This window comes from Mycteria americana, chromosome 13 (genome assembly GCF_035582795.1).
Source record: "Mycteria americana isolate JAX WOST 10 ecotype Jacksonville Zoo and Gardens chromosome 13, USCA_MyAme_1.0, whole genome shotgun sequence".
Taxonomy (NCBI): Eukaryota; Metazoa; Chordata; class Aves; order Ciconiiformes; family Ciconiidae; genus Mycteria; species Mycteria americana.
Window position 1 is genome coordinate 9,120,207 of NC_134377.1, and position 23,121 is coordinate 9,143,327.

The window sequence follows — 23,121 nt, forward strand, 5'->3', positions numbered from 1 at the left end:
AAACGTCTCTTTCTCTAAAGCAAACACATAATCTGGTGGTGTAGCAAACAGGATGTGGTAAAAAGAAAACTAGCTAAAGGTGGTTACGCACTCCGCTTCGAGACATGCTGTACTTCCCCATGAAGCTTCTGCTGTGGAGGAAGCAGCTTCTGCAGGAACAGCCGGCTGCCGGGCTATTAAGCACTGCCAGAGCATTTTTCTGGGTGGCTCTATTATCTACATGTCCTCTGACTCATTAGGCAATTCTTAGAGAGTTCAAGATCATTCTGGAGCATCGCTCCTGCAAACAGTTGTGCCATCTTCAAGAGACGAGAGCAACCTATTTGTCTTCATGAAGAAAAAGATGTAAATGGAGGACAGACACTTGTTTATGCAAATGTTATGAAGTCTCCAGGCCATTTTCATCCCCGGAAGGGCTGCTGCCACACTGCATGCTGACAGAGTTTCCTGCTCTTATTTTGATCCCAAAGGGCAGAGCAAAGGTTTTGGTTTCCAAGCCCAAGCCACCCATGCAGTTCCCTGCAGTTGCACACCTGGGGGAGGTGGCGGGGAGGGAATCTGGGCCAATCTTTTCCAGTGGGACCTGGAAAGCACTGATCCTAAAAGGATTTAAGGGCTCACTAAGGATAAACACTTGCAGCTGATAAGAACAGCACCACAATTAGACATACTCATAGGAAAACATCCAACAGGAACGACTCCATATACAACATCAGAAAGACTTGTATCAGACAACTGATCAAAGCCCTGGGTTTTACATTTGAAAGAAGGATACTGAAAAACAGAAAAAACAATGACCTGGAGCTGTAAGAAAGACACTTACAGCTTACGGTCTGGAAAAAAAGCTTAACAGTCCTCATCTACATCGCTTGCCAAAGGAAAAAATAGGCAGCTTGATGAAGTTTTATAATTAGTATATAGGGACAAAGCGTTGTATACTAGACGGCTCTTGAACTGAGAAAATAAAGGCATAGGAAGAACCAACAGCAAGGGGATGAACCAGCAGAATTACAGCTCACGATCAGAGACTCGTTTGACTCGGGTTGATTTAAACTCCTCCGAGCAGGAGCTGCTCCCGCGGGGCGTCCGCCCCAGACCTGCACATGCAGGTCCAGCCTCTGCTGCGGTCTCTCCACATCCCCACCATACAAAGAGATAACAACAAGAGTAAAAAGGTGATTAGACTTTTAATTAACTCACCATATTTATTTTCACAGCCTTTTGCGTAATGCTTGCCTAAAATTGAAGGTACTTTACCACAAGCAATTATGCTAATGTCTGGAAACAGAACTAATTTAATGGCAAAGAACAAGCTAGAAAACGCAATAAAATTTAAATGAACAACCACAGTAAGGAAATACAATATTTTCCAGTGCAAGGCAAAGTATTCTGTTAAAAAAGTCATGTTTATCTTTAATCTTTTTTTTTCTTCCATTCTAAATCCTTCTTCAGAAGAAACCAGCTTCAGAAGTAACCGAAACTCCAGCAAAGTGGTCACAGAAGACCTCCTCATTTCCAGGTAACAGAGGGCAAGTACTGCTATGACTGTACCAAGGGGAGAGGAGGAAAAAACCTCTCTGCACATCTGTGAACTGCGCATCTCAAGATCTGGGGGAGAAATTAATATCTTAATGAAACTCTGGGCTCTAAAATTGCAGGTTTGATGGCTACCAACACGGGGAAAAAAGAAAGATAAAATCCTTCCAAGGTTACAGTGACCTAACTATAATTGCTATAACTTACCAAAATATTCTTGACTGTTCTTTGGAACCAACTATTAACGAAAAGTATTCAATTACATAAATAGAAATATCCATTACATATCAGCTGTTCTGTTTGATGACTTTTTTTTTTTAAAGGAAAAAAAAAAAAAAAAGACTACTTCATTTCATTGCCACCAAACAGAATTAAACAGTTACAGTCAGCCTGTGTTTGGTTGCTTAAAATTCCACTTATTTTGCAACTGCCATGCTATAGCAAAATATTAATGATTCAGCACAGACATCTAAACTGAAACACGTACTGAGAGATGTCAGCACAAGCAAACAAGGTATATATGCATTTACAGTGCAAAATTTTTGGCCAGAATAAAAAGTCACAGTTTTTATGCACAAAGATAAAGACTACGCTTCAATTACTGCAATACAATGGAAACCTCCATGAGACTTATATGAACACATACTTTAGGCTGGCGTTTCCACAACCCTCTTTGTAAAAAGCTATGAAACCCATTACTGACAATCTGTGATACTATACAAGAATACTATTTATTTTAATCTGGCAATACTTAAAACTCTCATTCCAGAATATTCTCCTACCTACTGAGCTGCACTTTTCCAGGCGACAGGAAGGCTGGCCGTTCCTGCTCCAGCCAGGAAGGGAGACCAGCTAAAGCTCAACCAGCCCAGAGATGCCCCATTGCACCACCTTCCCCGGGAAACAAGGTGTAGCGGCACTTTGTTCTTGGGCGTTTGCTTCCACTGTTAATGACAGTCTCAGTGTATTTCAGACAGGAATAGATCCATTGATCTCCTCGAGTCTTCCCAGCCCGTTTTATGGTTTTGTCCCTGTTCTGCAAGACAAGAGCAGCTGTACTGTCCTAGCAGATGTATGCCAACCCACTCCTCAGATCTGCTAGACAAAGATTTCACAAGCCCCTCATGAAATCCATTCCCCTGCTTTACTACCCGTCCTACTACTAAAATGGTTTTATTCTTACCCAGACTTTTTTTTAATTCACATGTTAAGCCTCTGGAAAATTGACTAACCTCATCATCTCTGCAACAACTTTTCTGTTTTTGAAGATTGTTCAACCTCACTTCTCTCTTTCATAGCCTACATAACACCCTATTTCAATACTTCCCTGTAGGTCATATTTAGCAGACTGCTAAGTAAGGTCTGCTCATTCCCACTGCTCTTTCCTGGACTCTTTCCAGCAGGTCCATGTATATTTTGTAGTCCAGTGCCAGGATGGGCAGGATGGACACAATATTCTGCCAAAAGAGGATTACTTCACAGGCCTCACTGGCTACAATCCTGATTTTATATTTAGTCGTGTGATCTAGCTGAGACAATACAACCTATGGCCCACTGTAACAGCCAAGTCAATTAAAAACATCTACCTGATCACTGCTTCTCCACCCTCTATTTGTGTAATTACTCCAGCACAGGTGTAGAGGACACTGCCTGTTTTGACTGCAAAGCACTGCGTTTTTTCCTCTCCTCTAGTTTATGGAGATCTTTTGTAATTCTGTCCTTGTCCTCGGTGTGGTTACAGTCTTTCTCAGCACGCAAGCAGAATACAGAGGTTCTTCATTGAGCATTCACACTGTTCACTGACATGCTGCACAGTAACTGAGCTCTGATGCTCTTGTGCGGACTCCCCAGATACACCCTTCCATGTTCACACGGAAGCACTGACAACTGTTCCTCAAGTCAATTTTCCCCAACAGTTTCGCCCCCTGCACACTGCGGTTTCACCCAGGCCACATCTCCCTGCGTTGCCAGCAAGAACATGATGTCAGACAGTCAAGACAAAACGTATGGTATCTTTTCTACTACTGCTCCCTTTATCAACACGGCTTATTAACCCTGCAGAGAAAAAAAAATGTTTAACTGATGTGACACATTATATTGCTGACAAGCCCATACCAAGTAATATGATTTTCTCCTCGATGTTTCCAAATAATTTAATTATTTTTCCAGTAGTTTTCCAGAACATGAAGTTAAGTTGACAGATTGCCTTGCTTCGTCTTCTTCCCTTTCACAACATTTCATTTTATTGAAGACCTTTGTTTTACTAAGTCCTATCCATATTCCAGTGTTCTTCAGAACATCTACAACACTGATTTTTCAGCAGTCATTACAGAGAAGTGGCAGGCAAGCCAATCTTAAAAATATTTACGAGTAACATTTTATTGAAATGTGACTTACCAATTTTCTGATGAAAGATCTTGTCGAAGGTTAATTCACCCCTTTCCTCAAGGTATTTCTGCATAACACTGCGGATACTGAAAAAGGGAAGAAAAAAAAAAAAAAAAAGAAGAAGAGTTATTTGAAACTGCTTCTTTTAAACCAGACCTTTAACATACTTTGGAGAAAAGGATCCCTAAAATGAAACATCAATGTAAGAGACTCGTGCAAAATGAGATGCCGCTGCCCATCTACTGCATCAACTCACAGTGCGACAGGCAGCCTGCTGCTCTATCTGAAGACCATGACACTTCACTGGACTACAGCCATTAACGCCAACAGGCCTCTAGTCAAGCGACAAACACAGAGAGACTGTTGAATTCACAGAATTCAACATTGCAAATTATTTTATGAAAATTCAGTCTTCGTCTATGAATACCTTTCCAGACATCACCTTCCTAGCCTGAAATTAGCCTTGCAGTCTCCATACTGGGATTTTTTTTAAGGGTATTTTTTAAAGGTTCTTTGAGTTTAAGGTACACAAGAAATACCACTTTTCCCCACTGTAAATATTAACATTATCTAGTACAGAATATTACTAATATTAGTACCTATTCAGTGTAGAAGAGACACAACTTTTACACTTCAAGCTTAACATATCAATAGCCCACACCACACAGCATGATGTTGCTAGAATTCCCCTTCAAGAATCTATACTTATCTAATAAGGTTTGAAAATAACACAACTGAGCATAAACTGGAAAAAAAAGCCATCCGTGATGGCACGTAGTTCCCTTCACTGTATGCCACTCCAGAAGCCAGAGCACAGCAGTTTAAAGGAGAGCTCCCAGGCTTTCCCTGGGTTTGCCCTGCAGGGTTTTTATCCCAGTTAGGTATTTGCGGGTTGAATGGAAGGGTAGTACGGGGCTGCCACCGGGAGCTGGAGCACCGAACGCTGGGGTTTTTTCCTCCAAAACAGAGAAAGGAGACGGGAGGCAGAAGCACACAGCAGTATCAGGTGGAGCCCTGGACTGGCCCTGCCTTGGGCGAGCTGAGCCCTGGGCTCACGGCACTTCCCAGGGGACATTCTGGTCATCGCTCCGTTTCTTCATTCTTACATCAGGCTTTAGCTTGCACCATGTAAAATAAACGTACAAGTCAGTCAAAGCTCCATCAGGCTGTTAACACTGCAACTGCCATATATCATTTAGAAAATGAGCCAACATTAGCTCCATTAGGCCCCTAGCTTGGCTGCAGTGCACTTAACATCTACTTTGCCTAATTTATAATGTCACAATCACTCATTTAAACCACATTAACAAAGATTTCCTTTATTTGTCAAGTAACCTCAATATTCATTTTAATATAATGCCTATAAAAATTTCATACGGGCAACAATACAAGTACATAAATTTTAAAATCAATGTAGCCCAGCAGTGCTGTGCCTTGGTAAAACAACTATATTGTCATAGTATTAAGTCAAAATTCCACTAGACTTTTTCTGCTTCCAATTTTAAAATTGATGTTTTCATATGTATTATGTATTTTTATAAAAATGACCACAAATATGCTGTACAAAGTACTCATGCCCTAAACAAGATAGTTACATATCACTCACATTTCTGCAGAAGTAAGATTGAGCACCTAATCCTTGTAAAATGCGGACTCGGAACTACTTCATGTCAGGAGAAAACTGAACAGGTCAGTTCTCGTGGACAAGTGTTAACATTTTCTGGAGAAGAAAAACTAGATTTCTGTGGTTATTTCACATCCATTTTTTCCCTAAAGCCTCTTCATTAACGCGTACTTGTGCAGTTTTGGGTGAGCAGCAGAGCCCTGCCCGAAAACGCTGCAGACCTCACAGACAGTCCTGCGAAGGGCCGAGGACGTCCCCTCTCATGTGCTTACAAGGACCCCATCACCAGAGCTTCTGAAAAACCTCACAAATATTAACAAATGATCTCTTCCATCGTCGTTGAGGGAGGAAAGTATTCGCACTCCTCCTCATATGAGGACCTGAGGCATGAAGTCTGAATGACTTGACCAGAAAAAAGTCTATAATAAAAGCCAAGAAATTAACTCAAAGGCTCTAAACCCCAATCTAGGAAATTATTCTATTAATAGTTTTTATGGATATCTCAAAGCCCCACATGGAACACAGATCTATGAACACTGCGATCCAAAGCGAGGACTCCAGAGGCCAACCACCACATCAAGTTAAACAAGAATTGGGAGGGCTAAACATTGTTAATCAGGTTTCAGACTATAAATTATTCAGTGACAAACTTGCTAGTCTTTTTATTTGTTCATTAAAAACTAGGTCTACTCTCTGCATATTTTTACAACCTAAATGAAATACTGATTTCAAATGAAGAGGAAATGTACTCGGGAGGAGAACGTACTTGGGAAAGGAAAGTAGTAAAATAAAATTTATCATATAATTGACAGAATTGCAAAATTTGGCCACCTTTTCTATGGGCAGATTTTAAAAAGCATACATCCTAGCTTAAGATGTTTAAAATGGTGACCGTAAAACTGAATTCTTCTCTTAAACCCATAAAATGTTAGCACATCGACGGCAAAACACCTCCGGTTGTACTGGCACCGTCACGTACTGGTGAGCACGGGCAGTAAAAGCCGTACAGCTTCCCCGGCAGCACTCGGCTGTGGAGCAGAGCGGCCAAGCTGGCAGGACCGGGGGGACGGCAGCCTCCAGCCCAGGAAGGTTTAGGAGAGCCCTGCAGCTCTGCCCGCCCGCGGGCTCCTTCCCCCCGCATCCCTCTTCTCCCAGCCATACCCTCCCCTTGTCTCTCCATGCTTACAGCGGGACCGCTCGCAAATGAACATGGCGTGCATCACCAAAGACCAGAAACTTGCCTCTCCTCTCCCTCCTGGTTGACCCGAGCCCATCAGCGCTGCCCATCACAGCGCCTGCGCTTGGAGCACTCATCGGCAATGTCCCGTTCCCACTGACCGCTAGACCATTAGTAACATAATAAGCCTTTTTAATAATAATGACATCAAGAAAGCTTTCCTCCGCTCTAACAAGTGCACTGCAAGAAATTACATAAACATCTCTTAGTCTAGACAATGGGAGAAGATAATGAAAAATTTAACGTATGACTGAAGTGTCCAGGAAAACACTCCGATTGTGGAACGAACAAATCTCTCCAACGCTTCTCCTCCTCTCCCTTGACATCTAGTACTTCTGGTCTGATGGATAACATGTCAAAGGAACAAAATGTTTTTGCAGCTACAGAATCTGAACAAATCTGTAAAATGATCACAGGCTACGGGAGTCCACGCTGCATTCCAGCTTCTAAACAACAGACTTTCACCCCTTCAAAATCATTTCTCCTTATCCATATGAATAAATAGGAATAAATTACACAGAGTGGATTATGACTACCCAGAATAACCACCTTCTAATTCTCACATGGAAGTTAAAAAGGAAGGTAAAAATCCTACTGAGTTCAAAAGAAACGAAGCAGAACCCATATAACCTTCAGAAGGATGGAAAATTTTAAAATGGAGCCTAGCACGTTCCACAAACAGGAAGGAAGGTTCCCTCTCTGCCTTTGTATATTGCATCATTAGTTGCCCTACACATAAACGATCTGGGATTAAAAGCTGCATTTCACAGAAAAGTAGCCATTTCTGAAAAGCTTTCCATATCCAAATACGCTTTCAGCGCAAACAATGCGCTAATGCGAGAAGTGGACTTTTTGCATAAGTTCATCTCAGTTCACAGCATGATCTACTTTAATCGCAACACTCAAAATAAGCAGAAACAAAAGCTGGCTAAAAATTGAAACCCAGGGAGACTTCAGAAACAAAAGCATATCCGACTGTACTGTAGCAAAACGTTTTGTCCATATATTTTTTATTTCAGAGAGGACGAAAACAGCAAACAACAAAAACTTCAGAAACGCTCAGTTTGCTGTCCACATACCACAAGTCAACTGAAATAACAGGACAAGTATATTTAGGGGAAATCAAAAGTCAGGCTTAAAATCTTCTGAGAAATCCAACTTGGACTCTGGATACCTCTTCGCTGGTTTAACCGGGACCAAATTTAAGCGGGTACCTGGGAACACGGTGCAGCCCTTTGCCCCATGACCAGGCAGGCAAGGGAGCTGCACCAGCCCCAGGGCTGGGCGCTCAGCAGCACCCATGCCGAGGTCGGCCAGAGAGAACTAACGTAGCAGTGAGACAGTAAAGACGTTTGGGAGAGGGTTTTTATAGCAAATAAATCGAGCATCTCGATCCCTGGCAATGCAAAAGGTACCCACGTAGCATCTCATGCCCATGTTGAGGGGTGCGGGCAGCAGGGTGCTGCAGCACGGGTGCGGGTGCTCAGTGGGCTCACCTCTTGCAATCCCATGGGAGAAGCTGCCCTTAAAGAAAGAGCTGAACAAAACCCCCAGGCTTGTGAAGCAGCTCAGAGCACGCTGCCTGCCCAGAAGCAGGCGGAAAGATGACTATCTGCATTGTCATCAAACTATAAACTTTGTGAACAGCACAGGTCGCTCTAACCTGGTCAGCTCCTCCACCTCCCCAGAAAAGGGGGTTATTACAAGCGTGAGCTGAGGAATCTGTTCAAAGGAGCTCTAAGCTGCATCTTGAAGCTCTACATATGACAGCCAGCATCCTGGTCTTTCAGACTTGATCAAAGAAATCCACTGAAAAGCAACCTTCAAGGTTAAAATACACTCTGTAATTAAAAAGCTCTCACTGTCTATGAGCATGCATGGTGGCATGCAGTTTCACAGGACGCAGACAACAGTCGCAGTGCCAAGGTCAGTACAGGCAGAAAATGCCTACTTGAAAGCACATCTTCTGAAAAACTAAGAAGAAAACAATCAGGTTCTTTTTAACACAGAAAAGGACACGTGTACAGCAAGAGCACCACTCATCCACAACCCTCCCTCTCAGGCAAGCTGCACCAGGAGCAGCAAACCAGGAGGTCCCATAGAGAAGGAGCTCGCCCCAGAGCCAGGATCTGTCCTTGGCTGCAGCCACCCGCCGCTGCCAACGGCAATAGCTACTCCTGCTGTTCCCCCCGCATAGCAGATGAGTAGTATTCTGTGACTCCAACAACAAGCATACCTATCAGAAGAGATTAAACTTCGCCGGGTGTACGACTGTACCTGCAACCGCACAGCCTGCGGGATGGCCACGGAGCCCGAGGAACGTCCGCCAGGCAGCCCGAGTCAGCGCAGGCAGCCGGGAGCACGACCGCAACGGATGCGGGCGTATGCAGAAACCAGAAGTTACGGAGGAGAGTAAAATAAATGGCATTCGTTTTGACATTTCCTAAAAGTTCTGCTATTAATTTTAAAGATGCATGGATTTTGTCCCCGCAGGTTTGTTATACTAAATTATGCAGGAGTTCTTTTGAAAGCATCTCGCACCTAGGAAATGGAAAGGGTAGAGAAAGATGCGATAGTATGTATACATATACATACTCTTACTATTGGAACTAGATCAAGAAGCTACTTACTGTTGGTCTTCTTACTACTGTATCTTAAAGGAGCTTTTAATTATTTATCATAAAAGCACATTATTTTTTCTTATAAACCAGTAAGAGTTCAGATTTGTGGGATATATCTATTGTACAGATGCACACATGCACACCACAGCTTGAAAAAAAATGTTTGGCCTTACTGCAAGCATTAAAGAATCATACCTACATTAAGAATGCGCAGTTACACTCACTAATATATTCACCTATAAGCTGAAACAGAAAAAGGAGAACAGAAAAACAAAACAAGAATGAAATGGCAGCTTTAGGGAGACTGGCCTGAGGAGAGCAGAGTTCAGTATTTAACTCTACCAACATTTCCTGTATCACCTGGGGCAAGTCATAAACATTATCTGCCTCAGAACCCCAGTCCGTAAAATAAAGCTGTATTTCTTTTTTTCCTCCTCTTTGTCGTGAGGGCAGGTCTCATCCTTCTGCCATGTGTGTAATCTGTAGCCAGCACGCTCAGGTCCTGATGGCTCCTGGCACGTACAAAAACTACTCAAATGCTAATAATTATTTCAAGAAAATGCTAGATATTCAGCAACTAAATTACCACTGCCTTTGACTGCCAACCTTTTGCACGGCCCCTCACCGCCCTCCTGCTCTCTGCGCTGCGAGCATCCCGCTTCCACACTAGACAGTCACCTTCCATTTACTCTGGTCTGCTTTCTCCTCTTCCTTCTTGTTATCACTCCCTATTTCCCTTTTTCACATCTCTCTCTCATCCTGTTCTCCCCTGGCTTGCCGCAGCGTATTTATCACGTCTCCTCATCCCATCCAGCTTTCATCTCTAACTTTCTTCTTCGCCTTCTCATTCCGCACAAGCGCAGCAGCCCGCAGATGCAGGGAAGTCTCACAAAGCCCACAAAGACCTGAGCGTGCCTGCAGTCAGAAAATAACTAAGCCCACTTAGACCCAATTTCAAATGAGAAGAAAATCTGAAAGTCTGAAGTACAATACTACCAATGCATCATTAGCAATACAGCTTCTCCTTAGAAGTATTTTTACTGAGGTTTTGCAGAGTAGGAAAGAAAACAAGTCACATAACAGAAGACAACAGGGAGAACGAAAGAAACATCTCAACATAAAGAGTAAATCTGTGTGACTGATTACTAATGATGCTATTATTTTCTTGTAATGTGTTCGTCACTGGCATGAAGTATCTCTCCAGCTGAACAGAAAACTCCCCTTGAACCAGACTGTAAACCGCCGTGAGTCACTGGATCACAGCCCCCAGGTCAGCTTAATGCTCCACTTTGGGGGGAAAGCCAAGGGCAGACACTTGATGCAACCGGTAAAAAAAGAATTAGCTTCCCTCCTATATAAGAGGTAAAAAACAGTGAACCAATCACAAACATTCAATCCATTTCATTTTGCTTCCTCTCAGACTTGTACCCAGTTCAAAGTTCAGCAGAAGTTAATAGTTCTCCAAATGATTGTGTTCTCAGATGCTGTAAAAGGTATTTTACACACTGCAACTCTTGTTCTAGCAATTAATGGGGCAAAGTAAATTCCCAGCATATAAAGCCAGAAAGGACCATTAGACCATCTAACCTGATAAATGTATCTATCACTTGTAAAATTTCATATCTGAAGAAGACACAAATCATTAGAAGACTGTGAAAAAAACATTTTTGGACAACAATGAAATAACATGGAAAAAAATATGTTCCTTTTATTCTTTTACTTTCGAGCACCCTGTACTATTACTACAATACCTCTGACAGCACTGCAATAGCCAATTGACTTCATTATTTAACAGAGAAATAAAGGCGATCATTGGTGCTACATTAATGAGCGCACACGCTCGTTCTACTCTTCGTCTCATCAGCTGGCGGATAAAGTAGCAATGAGTGAAACCAACCGGTGTCACTTCTCTCCGTACGCGCGTCACATCCACGCACATGCCCGCACAGCCCGGCCGGCTGCAGACCCGCACGCAGCAACAGCGCCTGCAAATCCCAGTTATTCTTGCGCCGGATGCCACACAGGACAGGAACTGGGCTCTGCCATTTTCCATCCCAAGTTCACCCATTTCTATCCCATTTTCTGCCTCTGCACACCCTCTAAGGTTTGTGCTAAGCCCACTGCCAAGTCATTTCACTGCAGTGAACTAATACTCTTATAATTGTCAAGGATGATTAATAGCATATTCCACCCAAGAACCTTGTTTGCAATGGAAGGGATTAAAGCTCAGCAATACTTCCCCACAACCCCTCTCTGGTGCGTGCATCTCAACCAGGAGATGAAGCAGCTTCGCTTACGCAAATTATATTAATGGAGAAAGTTTACAACGAGGGAGCCAAAAGCAGTAGCTATGTAGCGACGATTTCAAAATACGCACTATCCCCACGTTCCTTGAGGATCATTTGCATTATCATTGCTGAAATCTGAAACTAATATAAAAGCTTCTAAGTACATGAATTTTTCAGGAATAATTACACTGAATTGTAATGTCAAGGACTTGCCCTTCCACCAGAACACTGCTGCTGAGAAATTACAAGAAAGAGAAATCGGAGCGAAATCACATCTCCTCGCTCCTACTGCAATTAAGTCATTTGTCAATCATAATGGCGTTTTTTTTAAACAAATACAAAATTACTGAAGACGTGCCAATTTTTTTTACTCTTTCCGTATCTATAAAATGTTTAGAACTTACTTTAAAAGTAGCGTGCATGTATAAACATTAACTGAGCTACCAAGAACTACAGCCAACATTGACTGAAACGCACCACATTTGCCTGTGATTTATTTATTCATTTACAGTCTCAGGATGCAATTTTACAGAGACTTAAACATTTATTTGCACTACCCAAATCCATCATAAAGTTGCTAAAAGCGGACCAAAGATCCTGCGCCAGAGGCCTTTGAACTGAAAGCACGACGGGGTCAACAAGTACAATTCAAAGCAATGGCAGAACGGCACGCAGCCATTACAGCCAAAACTTTTTTGTCCTCTATAAAAGTGCATTTGAAAGGTTTAGCAATGCAAAATTGATCAAAAGTGAAAACTGTTAAGAAATATTTGGCCTAAGAATGAGGTCTTCTCAGAACTCTTTTAAACAACAAGTTAAAACTACAGAAATGTTCCCATATTTTTTTCTCCCGAGAGGAAACAATCCCCTCTGAAGAGGCAAGCATCCCTCCAGAGCCTTGCATGCCAAACACCACAGCAGCGATTCGCCTAAAGCAAAACAAAAAAAAGAAGTGTAAAAATGTCTTCATTGATTTTTTGCTTGTCGTCGCGCGTTTTAACTCGGCAGTTATTTTAAGGTCCTAAAAGTAAGGGAGATGTGAACAAAGTAACCGTAATCATTAGAACAATTTGGAAAGAAGATTGGGAAAATCTGGGGTAAAAAAAAAAATTAAAAAATCAGAGGACTGATGCACAGAGACACAGAATCGCTTAAACGTGAAGATGAACAGAATGTGATGGGGAGGACAGCGGGAAGCCAGGCTGGAGACTTAAGAAAACCAGCAAATGTTGAGAAGGCTCAGAAAGGAAAGCCACCTCAGAGGCACTACCTCGGCTACCCTCCTAACCCACCGAGGGCTGGGAATCAAAGCCAGGAAAGGTGAAACGCTGAAAGGTAGCCAGCAAACCGCAGCCGCCCGAACCAAACTCCTTCCTGACCGCGTCTGCCCGTGGTGCAGCCCGGCTTGTTTCACCAGACACTTAAGGCCTCAAGAGTAAAACGCCTACCCACGTTCTGACTTCTTTTCATTTAAAGTTCAGCTTAACGAAGACTTGTATTTCACAGAGCTCGCTTTCCCTTCTGAAATTAAGACAGAAATGTAATAAACGGAATAGCAGCCAAGTAGCATCCACAGAGCTGTCACGTGGAGGCTGCCTTCTGCGCTCAGCCCCTTGGGAGAGGGGTGTCTTCCTCTAAGGTTGGAAGCATTTTTCTGGGAGGATGCAGAAGCTACCAGGAGCTCTTTTCTCATCTGCACCTGAAGCAGAGGTAGCATCTCCTCGTGGGCGACGAGCACCCATCCGTCCCCAGCTCCACACGGAGCTTCCGCAACGCACATCCCCGTGGAATCCCCCAAGGCTGCAGCGAAGTGCGGGGAGGTCGGAGTGCAGCTGGTGCTCGTCTGGTGCGGCGTATCGCAAACACGCTGCGTCGGCCGGACTCAATTTCTGTTGGCGTTTAATGAAGGCTTTGATTTGCATAGCTCTACCAGATCCTGAGAAATCTGCCTTTTCCCCAGCTCCTTTCTCAATAGGACGACACACGCTGACAGGACAAATTCCTGGCACACTGGAAGGGGACTGGGGGGTTTCTATACGGAAGCAGTTTCTCCTAACACTCTCCGAAATTTTTATTTATTTATGCAAGGCATATTTATATAAGTGTTTATTCAGTATTGGTTTATTCAGTATATGATTTTCTTGGAGAAACTAGTAAGCATGGGGTGAAGCTCTTTATGTGGAAAACAGCTGTATTTTCTAAAGCGAGAAACTGCTGCTTTTACACCAATTTAGTCCAATTAAATTATGTGATTCGGTTTATGCACCTGGACCTGACAGCTCCTGATAGGCTTTTTTCTAATTTTATTAATTACCAAAAAAAATGTTATTATTGGTAAGAAGATTAAACCAGGCCATTCCACATGATTTCACCCAAACAGAAACCAAGACCTGCATAGGGTCATTTCCTTATTTTATAGTTCCAGAGTTCTGCTGAAAACATTTCACGCGGGAAGGTCCAGGCACAGAAAAGGCGTCATACCTATAAAAGGAGTAATAGCTATAAGGTTTATTGATTTTACTGAAAAGACAAATCTGCCTGTACATATCTCCCACTAGAAACACCAACCAAGCGTGCTCCGGGTGCCGCAGCTCAGCTGAACTCTGCGGTCGATGCACCCAGCCCTGGCCGCTGCTCCAGGCAGGTCCCAGCAGCAGCACCCGCAGCCCGTCCGCACCAAGCACCGGCTCCCCGGCTCCAGACGGGATCACACGGATGCATTACACCTATAATGCAACATCACATTACGGAAGCTTTCCCCAAAAACAACCCTAGAAACGTCCCTCTGTTTTTAGCACAGTAACAGAAGTCTGCACACCGATCTCTTCCCAGATCACCCTCATTTACCTTTTTTCTTAATTAAGGTAATGACGCCCGAGGGAAGGTCTACGTTTCAAAACATAAGCTTCAGCCTTATAGCAGCCCTACAGGAGAACTAATTGGAGCATCTCTCTCAAGGCCAGCTCTCTCTTTCCTGTGCCCAGAGACACTCCAAGTAACATATGCGCAGGAGCTGGGACACTCCAGGGCCTCCAATGCTTATCTGAAGCTCAGAAAATCTAACTTCAATCCCTTCATCTGCCAAACGTCCTATGTGTGAACAAAGGTAACATCATTTATTTTCTAATCGGCTTAGCTTCTGATCTGTACAATACAGGTAACAACAGTGCCCTTCTTCCAGACTCTCATTTCTTGTCTATTAAAGCTGCAAGAGCTTTGCAACAGGACCTTCGTCTTCTGTGTAGGCCTATCTTTTATTAAGGTATCAGACACTGGAGTTACAACAAATAGCGACCTGAATTCCCAAGCGAGATTACACCCAACTGGTGTGGAAAGCAGCATCCGCAGCAAGCTGGAGCCCTCCTATACAGGCTGACACTGACAGTCCATATCCATCCCTAAAGCATTCGTTTTTCCTGCTAAGAAAGTACTGTACTACAAAGCTAACCTGAGATAAAAAGCAAGTACACTTTGTCAGCAGCCCTAGCTTTCCATATGTATACTAAACCGTTTTGGGAAAGCCATCTTTTTGCTACCTTCTCAACCACGCGATTCTACTGACAGCAAAGTCAGGAGGCTGAATTTCCAAACAAAATTTAACAACTCTGTCATCTATACTCACCCTGAGCAGGACTAAGCTATTCCACAATAAATACACAAATGTTCGGTCTTTCTTGTAATGCTAGTTCAGAAAAAAAACAAGTTTTCCCCCCCTCCTCAAACAGTTACCATACGTATATTCAAGCATGCCTTTTCACCCAAGCAATGTAAGATATAAGCTTCAGTCTACGTACTTCATCATTCCTGAACATGTAAGCTAACCTTTGAAACATATACATTACTATGAACTGCGCTGAACTAAATGAACAATGGCTTTCTTGACCGTAATCGTCAATAATACTTTAATACTTTAAGTAAGGAAATAAAAAAATAGAGGGATAGCCTAGGACATGACACAAGCACGATGGGCAAGCGCAGGACGCTCACGCTGCTCTCTGGATATCCCGCTGAACAGCGGAACGGCACTATTGCTTGGGGGCTGCGGGACAAAAGGCACGCTCAAACGTCTCAAAAGCACTCTCACAGGTATTTTCGGCACTTGAAAAATGGGCAGATGCTCTGCTGTCTCACTGACATGAGAAGACATTGACCATCTCAGAAATTAGTTGCACCTACTAGGCTGGCAATGCTTTCGGAAGCACAGTAACATGGAATGCATCCATTCAAGTAGTTTACTACCCGCTTCAAGCAAGTGCCCAGTGAACTATGAGATGCTCCGCTTAACAGGGACACTCTGACCTTGAAAAGTACAAATCCACACCGCTTGCCTCCGACACACCTGCTTCAGGTTCACCTACAGCACTTATCCTAGTTCTCAGAATAACTTGCCTGGTGTACGCCACATATTCGGCCACTTTTACCTTGCAGCAAGCTTTACTTCCTTTACTCTCTGCTGAAACGTTCAACTCAAACAGTGCGATATAGTATAGCTGCAAAATAATAAATGAGTTTATAAAACCATTTCATTCAGAATCCTTTTTCCTTCCATAGTTTCACAAATTACATGTCCATGAAACCTTTTTGAACAGTTTGAGTGTCCTGCATGCTGGTTTTAATTTCTTACTTCCAATTTTTCAATTTTTAGTAAATACTGGAAATGGTATAAAAACACCAAGAAACAATCTTGCTTCACACTAAAAAAATTGTAAATGTCAAACAAAAACCTCAACTGTTTTGAAATTTTAGGACAGCCAAGCTTAAGAAGTTCTACTGAAATAATTTACAGTCATTATTGCTACAAGCAGATGGAAGAAGCTTCAATAAAGTACCACCACCTTACAGAGCTAAAGTTACCGTGACACAAATTCATCCGAATTAAGCATTAGATCCTTAATCCTCCATATCATCTCCTATTTAATTTTGCATTCATTGGCACCATTTCTGTGCAAAGCCCAGTAAACGCATAAGCCTTTGAAAAATCTGGGCCTACTTTTTTCCTGAGAACAGTACTTTTGAAGGTTTCTACCATTAGTGGGGAAGAAGCATAATATAGCACAAGGCTTCCTGGAGCCACTACGTTCTCTAAACAAACGGCGTGTAAAGCAGGGGGGGGTGGTATCAGCATCACTGATGAGACACTGCTAGACCCTGCTGGGCTGTGCCACGGACCAACGCCACAAAACGGCATTCCAGGTCCCACGCTTGCCATCGGAGACAAGCGAATGCAAATGGATAGAGGCAGACAGGCAGGAAACACCGTCGGTAAACGTGACAAACACTGCATCAACACGGCAAGCACTGGCAGATTCATCACAGTCAAACTTCGCAAGCTTCCTAACAAACGAGTGGTTTAATGAGGGATTCAGGGGAGGAGTTTTGTAGACGCGATGGCAACGAACGGCACGGACCAAAGCAGGCAGTGCCTCTCAACTGGCGTAGGGCAACGACGGGAGCTGGCAGCACCAGCCAGCTGCAGTAGTTTTCAATACCATGGCATGCAGCAAGAGACGTTCAGTGAGTTAAGTGCTACCTGCAGAAGCCCGAAACTGAACGGTACGCTTGAAGCAACAGAGCCAAAAAAGCACCTGGGAAGAAGCAAAGGGATGACACGAGCGTAATAGCAACAAATACAAAAATTGCACAAACAATTGTCAGGAAAATTTTCTTAGAGACAGCACTCTAAATGAATAAGCACAACAAGAAGGCATTAAACAAAGCCAGAGAAAATACCGTCAAAGTAACCGAAACTGACAGCAGAGAGACAGAGGAATTTTAGCCTGTAACTTAGAGACGTTACAGAAGTTTCAAGAGGTACACGAACACGCTGAAGGACACATCAAAGAAACAACTGCAATTCAGAGAAAGAGTATAGTGATGCCAGGAGAACAAAACTGAAAAAGCAGAAGCAGTACAGGATAGAGTAATGATGCTTAACTCCTAGCGGGAGATGTCGCTTGGGTTTTGCCAATATTCAGCGCTGGAACAGGAAGAAACCAAATCACAAATAGCTCAGGATGGAATTGGAGAAGAAAAAGCAACCTCCATGCATTCAACAAACCTCAATTAGAGTTTTAAACAAGTTAGTTTGAATATTAGGTAAGGAAGCAAAGAGCACATCGCAGACTAAACCGTCCTGGCGAGAAGCAGCTGGGGTACCATTGCGTTAGTCTTCATCTCTAGAGGTAAAGCGAAGATGGGATGATAACTGAGGAAAAATGTCATGTTAAAAGTCTGATTTTTAAGAAATAAGTGACTGCAACATGCCTTTTTTTCCCCCAGAGGGGTAGGATTCAGAGGAAGGTAGGAGACAAAGAAAAAGGTTGGGAGAAAAATAAGAATTAACTGGAAAGGGAGGTAATTACTGAAATAAGCAGGTTAGAAAAGGGAAGATGAGATGAGAAACATCTACAACTGCAGCAAGAGAAGCAGGAGAGAAGCCTGGGCAGATGCATGCTATGTTTTGTTACCATGCCCTTGGTATTTGTACACCGAGAGCACCCTAAGCTTACGTGATGTTTATAGTAAGGAAGCTTTAACGTTAACTTTCCTGGCAAGGACGGCCGCAGCCAGCGTGAGGACAGCAGGGCCGTATGCAAGCCCTCTGCGAGCCCTGCACCCTCCCTGATTCCAGTTACCTGACTTCCTGGACTATTTTTCTCAACTTCACATTATGCAAATCCTTTACTCAAAACAGAAGCAGCTGCTGGCAAATAAAAAGAGCTGTTAGTGTTCTTCCACTCCCTTTGACCAAAATAAGGGAAATCTAAAATTGACATGGAAAAGGGAAAACCTTCAGAAGTCTGCTGAATAGCCTAAAAAATTAAGAGTGCAGTTAATTTACTCCTTTCCCCCCATATTTAAAATATTTGATGGTAATTATGTCGAAAAAGATTAAGGTTTCATATTTGCTCATATGTCAATATGTATGTCTTCTTTCCGTTTGAGGTCCCATTTCTGCAGGTCATTCTGCCTTTGACAGCCCTTCTGCCCAGCCATGCCAATCTACCCACAAAACAGGCTTTTAAGAAACAACGTAAAACTAAAAGATACCGCGGCTTTCCCAGTTCTTGGCAAGGCTCTTAGGAACGAAAAGAGGAAACGCAGAAGGGAAGGAAAAGCAGATGACAGAGGATGGAAAAAGGGTTGTTTTGTTTTGGTGTTTTAAAAAAACAAAAACACACTAAGCCTCTTCCTTAGGCACTCTTGTCTCATTAGCATTTTCTGTCCTCTTTCTTCCCAAACTGTGATATTTAACAATTTCGGTACAAAACCAGTCTGAGGATGCTTCATGTAAACTCAGCAATAATCAGCCCCACGGCCAATAAACTCTTCACCCTCATAGTTTATTTGCTGCTAAGCCTTGGCCTGCAGCCTTGGAATTTATTCTGCCTGCACTACAGCTATTTCCTTGTAAACAGGAAGCCCCCTCAAATTTGCATTACAGTAAACTCGGTTACTTCATTTAGTGTCAGTCTTATCTCAGAAAGATAAAACGGTGCCGACAGGTGTACCAGGCTCCAGCAAAGAGACAAATTGTAACAGGGGGGTAAAACCTCTGTAATATTTCTTGGGGAGATAACGTCAGCAGCACAGGATGCCGTCGCTGGGCAGCTGTTGCCCGCCGGAGATAAACCGACACCAAACACATTCCTGCGAGAAGAGCGCTGCAATAAGGCCGAGACATTTATTTTCAGGCGTGGATGTGATATTCCAGTGACCTTCCTGCTATCTGTCCCAGTGACAGCCAGGAGCCAAACATGACGACGGTTGCTCACAGCCCGGCGTTACAAAGCTGTGCTCACGCTCCTCCGAGGAGCTGCTCTCATGCACACACAGAGAAATAAAAAAAAAAATTTATTTGGAAAAATTGTTTTATTTCAAACTCATGTAAGAGAGGACTTTGTGTGTTGGGGGTTTTTTTTACTGTTACTATATCAGCCTGCACTTAACCAGCCGATTTATATAATTTTAAATGAATCACTTTGCCAGTGATACAGAATATTTAAGTATACCCAACACACCACGTCTGTTTTAACGAGAGGGATCAAAAAAAACCAACCAGAAACCAGCATGAAGACATCTGACACCAGAATAACGGTCACAATTTCCTACTGCATGAGGAAATCCCTGGTTTCAGTTAGAAGCTGAGAAGTTCAGTCATTTCAAGCAATCTAGAGCCGTTTGTGGTCCCAGGCTTAGGTAAGTCTCTGTTCTCATTTATGTCCACGCTTCCTCTCATTCATCTGCTGAGCTGTCTTAGACGTCCCCCGTCCCACGGCACCCCGGCACCGCTTACAGCTGCAAACCTCTCCCTCGCTCAAGGCCTCTCACCTTCTTCAGAGCACGACAGTCCAGGGGGGATGGCAAACAATCTCTTCCCTTTAATATTTCATGTATTCTGCAAACAGGTTCTTCCACATGCAGCTCTAAGAGCGAGGCATTTCAGCCACCCAACCCTTCACCTTTCCTCCTACTCTGCAAAACTTCCTCTTGCACCTGGCTGCCGTTTCCCACCCTGCGGAGCCGACCGCAGGTGAACCACCTCTCCGAGCTCAGGGAAACTACCAAACATCGACAAAATGCAAATCCTGGAGGAGGAGGAGGAGAGCGATACACCGCAGGTTCTTCGGGCCTCGTGCCGTGCGACGAGGCTTGCGCTGCGCTTTGCACAAGGGGATGTCGGTCCAGGCAGCAGCTTCCGAGCCTCCCCGCAAGCACCAACGGTGCTGTTATTTCTCGCGGCGTGGGAAGGACTCCTCCCCTGCGCACCCTCCGCATCCCCACCTTTCACCTCCCCGGAGGGGTCACGGCCCCGTTGCAAACAGGGAGCACCACTGCATGTCACTGAGGGCAGCATCAGACGTAGCCAAAGCACGATAAATGTCAAGCTACCAGCACTCCCGGTAAAGCACACTGTACCTCAGGTTAACAGTGCAGGCTAAATTTTATGGCTATCGTTTTTATAAGCATTTACACATACCAGGAGAAAAACAGGCACCTTTGTCTGTCCAGCAAGCCATCCTCAACCAGAGCTTAAAAACGACTGCCAAACTTCTTCATCTGAGGTTTCACTGCCTCTGCAAGGGGGATTAACAGGGGCTGGGCACCCCTGTGCCCCCCACCTTCCCCCCACTCCGCAGCCTCACTGCGCTACCCAGAATTCAAGCATAAAGGCAGAAAAAGGAGTGAACAAGTGAGAAGAGGGCTTCAGGGATCTCTCGTTCATGGCAGACAGCTAGGCTAGGCCACCAGTAGGCTTGCAAACTGCCTATCCGTTTTGCAGTCAATTTTGGGTTAGATTTTTTCTGTTGCAATATTTTGTCTGCTGGCTAAATCTTCGTTTTAAATATATATACACAGAGCCATGAAAGAGAGGGAAAGCTTACAGCAATAAATAAGGAAGCGATGCTCAGGTGATTTTATAACACACGCCTAACCAGGGACTGTCGTTCCAAAGGAAAGCTGCTTTTACCACGAAACCCCAAGAAAACAACCTCAGCTATGTCAAGGCACCTGTCCGCTCACCCGGTGAGACCCGTGGAAGCCCACAGCGATGGAGCCGGCCGCAAGACCGAGACCTGCACTAGTTCATCGCTGCACACCACCTCTGCTCCGTGAGCTGCTTGCTAAGAGAAAGCCTCTCTCCCCAGCCTGTCCTCCCTCCCCGCATCTCCCTGCTCTGTTGTCAAACCTCACGAAGCATCACCAAAAAACAGCTCTGCAGAATAAAACCGTGAGAATGATTCAGTTTGGTTTTACCATTTTATTTAGCTCACCGCTTAAAGAATTTCTCACCCCCTGGATGAAGCATCAAGTTTAGGATCAAATAAACACCCGAACCGTGGGGTTTTTTGGTTTTGGTTTTTTTTTTTTTGTCCTCGGGAGAAGCGGGCTTCTCCACATCTTTACCTACCGAGAGACGCCTGCAGAAGTTGTTGCAAATAAACGCGCCCAGCCCGACCCCACTACTTGCTCCGGCCGCAAACCCGGGCGCCGCGCCGCCGACCCGCCCGCACCCGCCGGAGGCCGTGGGGTGCCCGGGCACGGCGGGAGGGCCGGCCGCCACCAGACCGTTATGTTCGGCACCGCGGTGCCGGCGCGGGGGGGCCAGGGAGCGGGGAGGCCGCCGGGCAGGGGCCGGGGCCGGGGCCGGGCAGGGGCTCCCGGGCCCCGCGGGCCGGGACGGGCGGTACCTGGGCTCGGGCAGGGTGATCTTCTTGCTGGCCCTGGCCGCCGGGGTGCTCTTGCTCTTCTCCATCGCCATCAGGTAGCTGACATCGGCCAGCACCGCCTCCAGGTCCGCCATGTTCCCGCTCCCGCCGCCGGGCTGCAGATGGAGGCTCCGCCGGGGGCAGCCGCCCCCGAGGCGGGGGGTTGGCGGCGGGCGGGCGGTCAGGCGAGGCGGGCGGCGGCGGCGGCGGCAGCTCCCCCTCCGCCGGTGCCGCCGAGCGCCTGCCGGGTGCGCGTGTGCGTGTGGGAGCGGGGGGTGGGGGGGCGCAGCGGCCGCCTCCCCGCCCTCGGCGCCCGGGGCTCGCCGCCGGCCCTGCGCGCCCTCAGCCCGCGGCCGCCGCGGCGGGCGGGCGGGAAACCCCCCCCCCGCAGCCGTGCGCCGCCCCCGCCGGGCCGGGCCGGGCCGGGCCGCAGCGCCCCCCGCCCGCGCGGCCCCTCAGCGCTCGCCCGCCCCCGCCGGGCCCATGGCGGCGGCCGGGCAAGCCCGGCGCGGCCCCCGCGGCTCGCAGCCTACGCGGCCCCCGCGGCGCCGGGCGGGCAGGTCCGAGTGCGGCCGCGGGGCTCGGCGGCCATGGGCGGGCGGCGCGGCCGCAGGGGCTGCCCGGCGGCGGCGCGGCGTTAGGGGCTGCGGCGCGGCGGCGCCTGCAAAAATCCGGACCTGGATGGCGCGGCGGGGCCGGAGCGGGGGGATCCGCCGAGGACGCCCGCGGGGATCCCGGGGAGGGGGCGGCCGCCGCCGCCGCCGGGGTCCGCCCGGCCCCGAGGGGCTTCCGCGGGCCGGCCGCATCGCCCCCCGCCGCAGGTGAGGGCGACAGGGCGGCAGCCCGCTGAGCCCGCGGCCCCGGGGAAGCAGGGAGGCCGGGGCCGGCTCCCCGTGCTGCCCCCGGGGGCCGGGCAGGCAGAGAGCAAAGCCCCTGCCACTATGGGTCTGGGTATGTTAAGCAAGCAGGGAGGCCCGCGCAGGGCCCTGGCTGTTCGGACGTGGTTTGGGGGATGCGGGTGCTCCCCGGGACGCCCACGCCTCTGCCCCGCCGACAGCAAGGGGAACGCAAAAGCCAAAGGCGGCCTGGCACAGCGCGCGTCCGCGGTGCTGCCGGCCGCGCCGAGCCGAGGAGCGTGGTGGCCTGCCTGTTCATCAGCCTCAGCGCCCAGTCGGACGCGCATCTTTAAAATTAATTTCCTCATAGTGTATTGAAA

At 46.1% G+C, this 23,121-nt stretch overlaps 1 protein-coding gene across 2 annotated transcripts in view; it reads right to left on the minus strand.

Moving 5' to 3' along the window:
• The window catches only part of GRK3 (G protein-coupled receptor kinase 3), a 79,309-nt gene extending 57,011 nt beyond the window's left edge, over nucleotides 1-22,298 (minus strand). For both annotated transcript variants that reach the window (XR_012777725.1, XM_075516019.1), the window contains exons 1-2: nucleotides 21,888-22,298; nucleotides 3,934-4,010 (exon numbers count right to left, since the gene is read on the minus strand). Coding sequence is in view for 1 of the 2 variants with exons in the window: in XM_075516019.1 (XP_075372134.1) it covers nucleotides 3,934-4,010; nucleotides 21,888-22,000 (190 nt within the window). In the remaining variant the exon portion in view is untranslated. The remainder of the gene's footprint in view (nucleotides 1-3,933; nucleotides 4,011-21,887) is intronic.
• Between the last annotated feature and the right edge of the window lie 823 nt (nucleotides 22,299-23,121).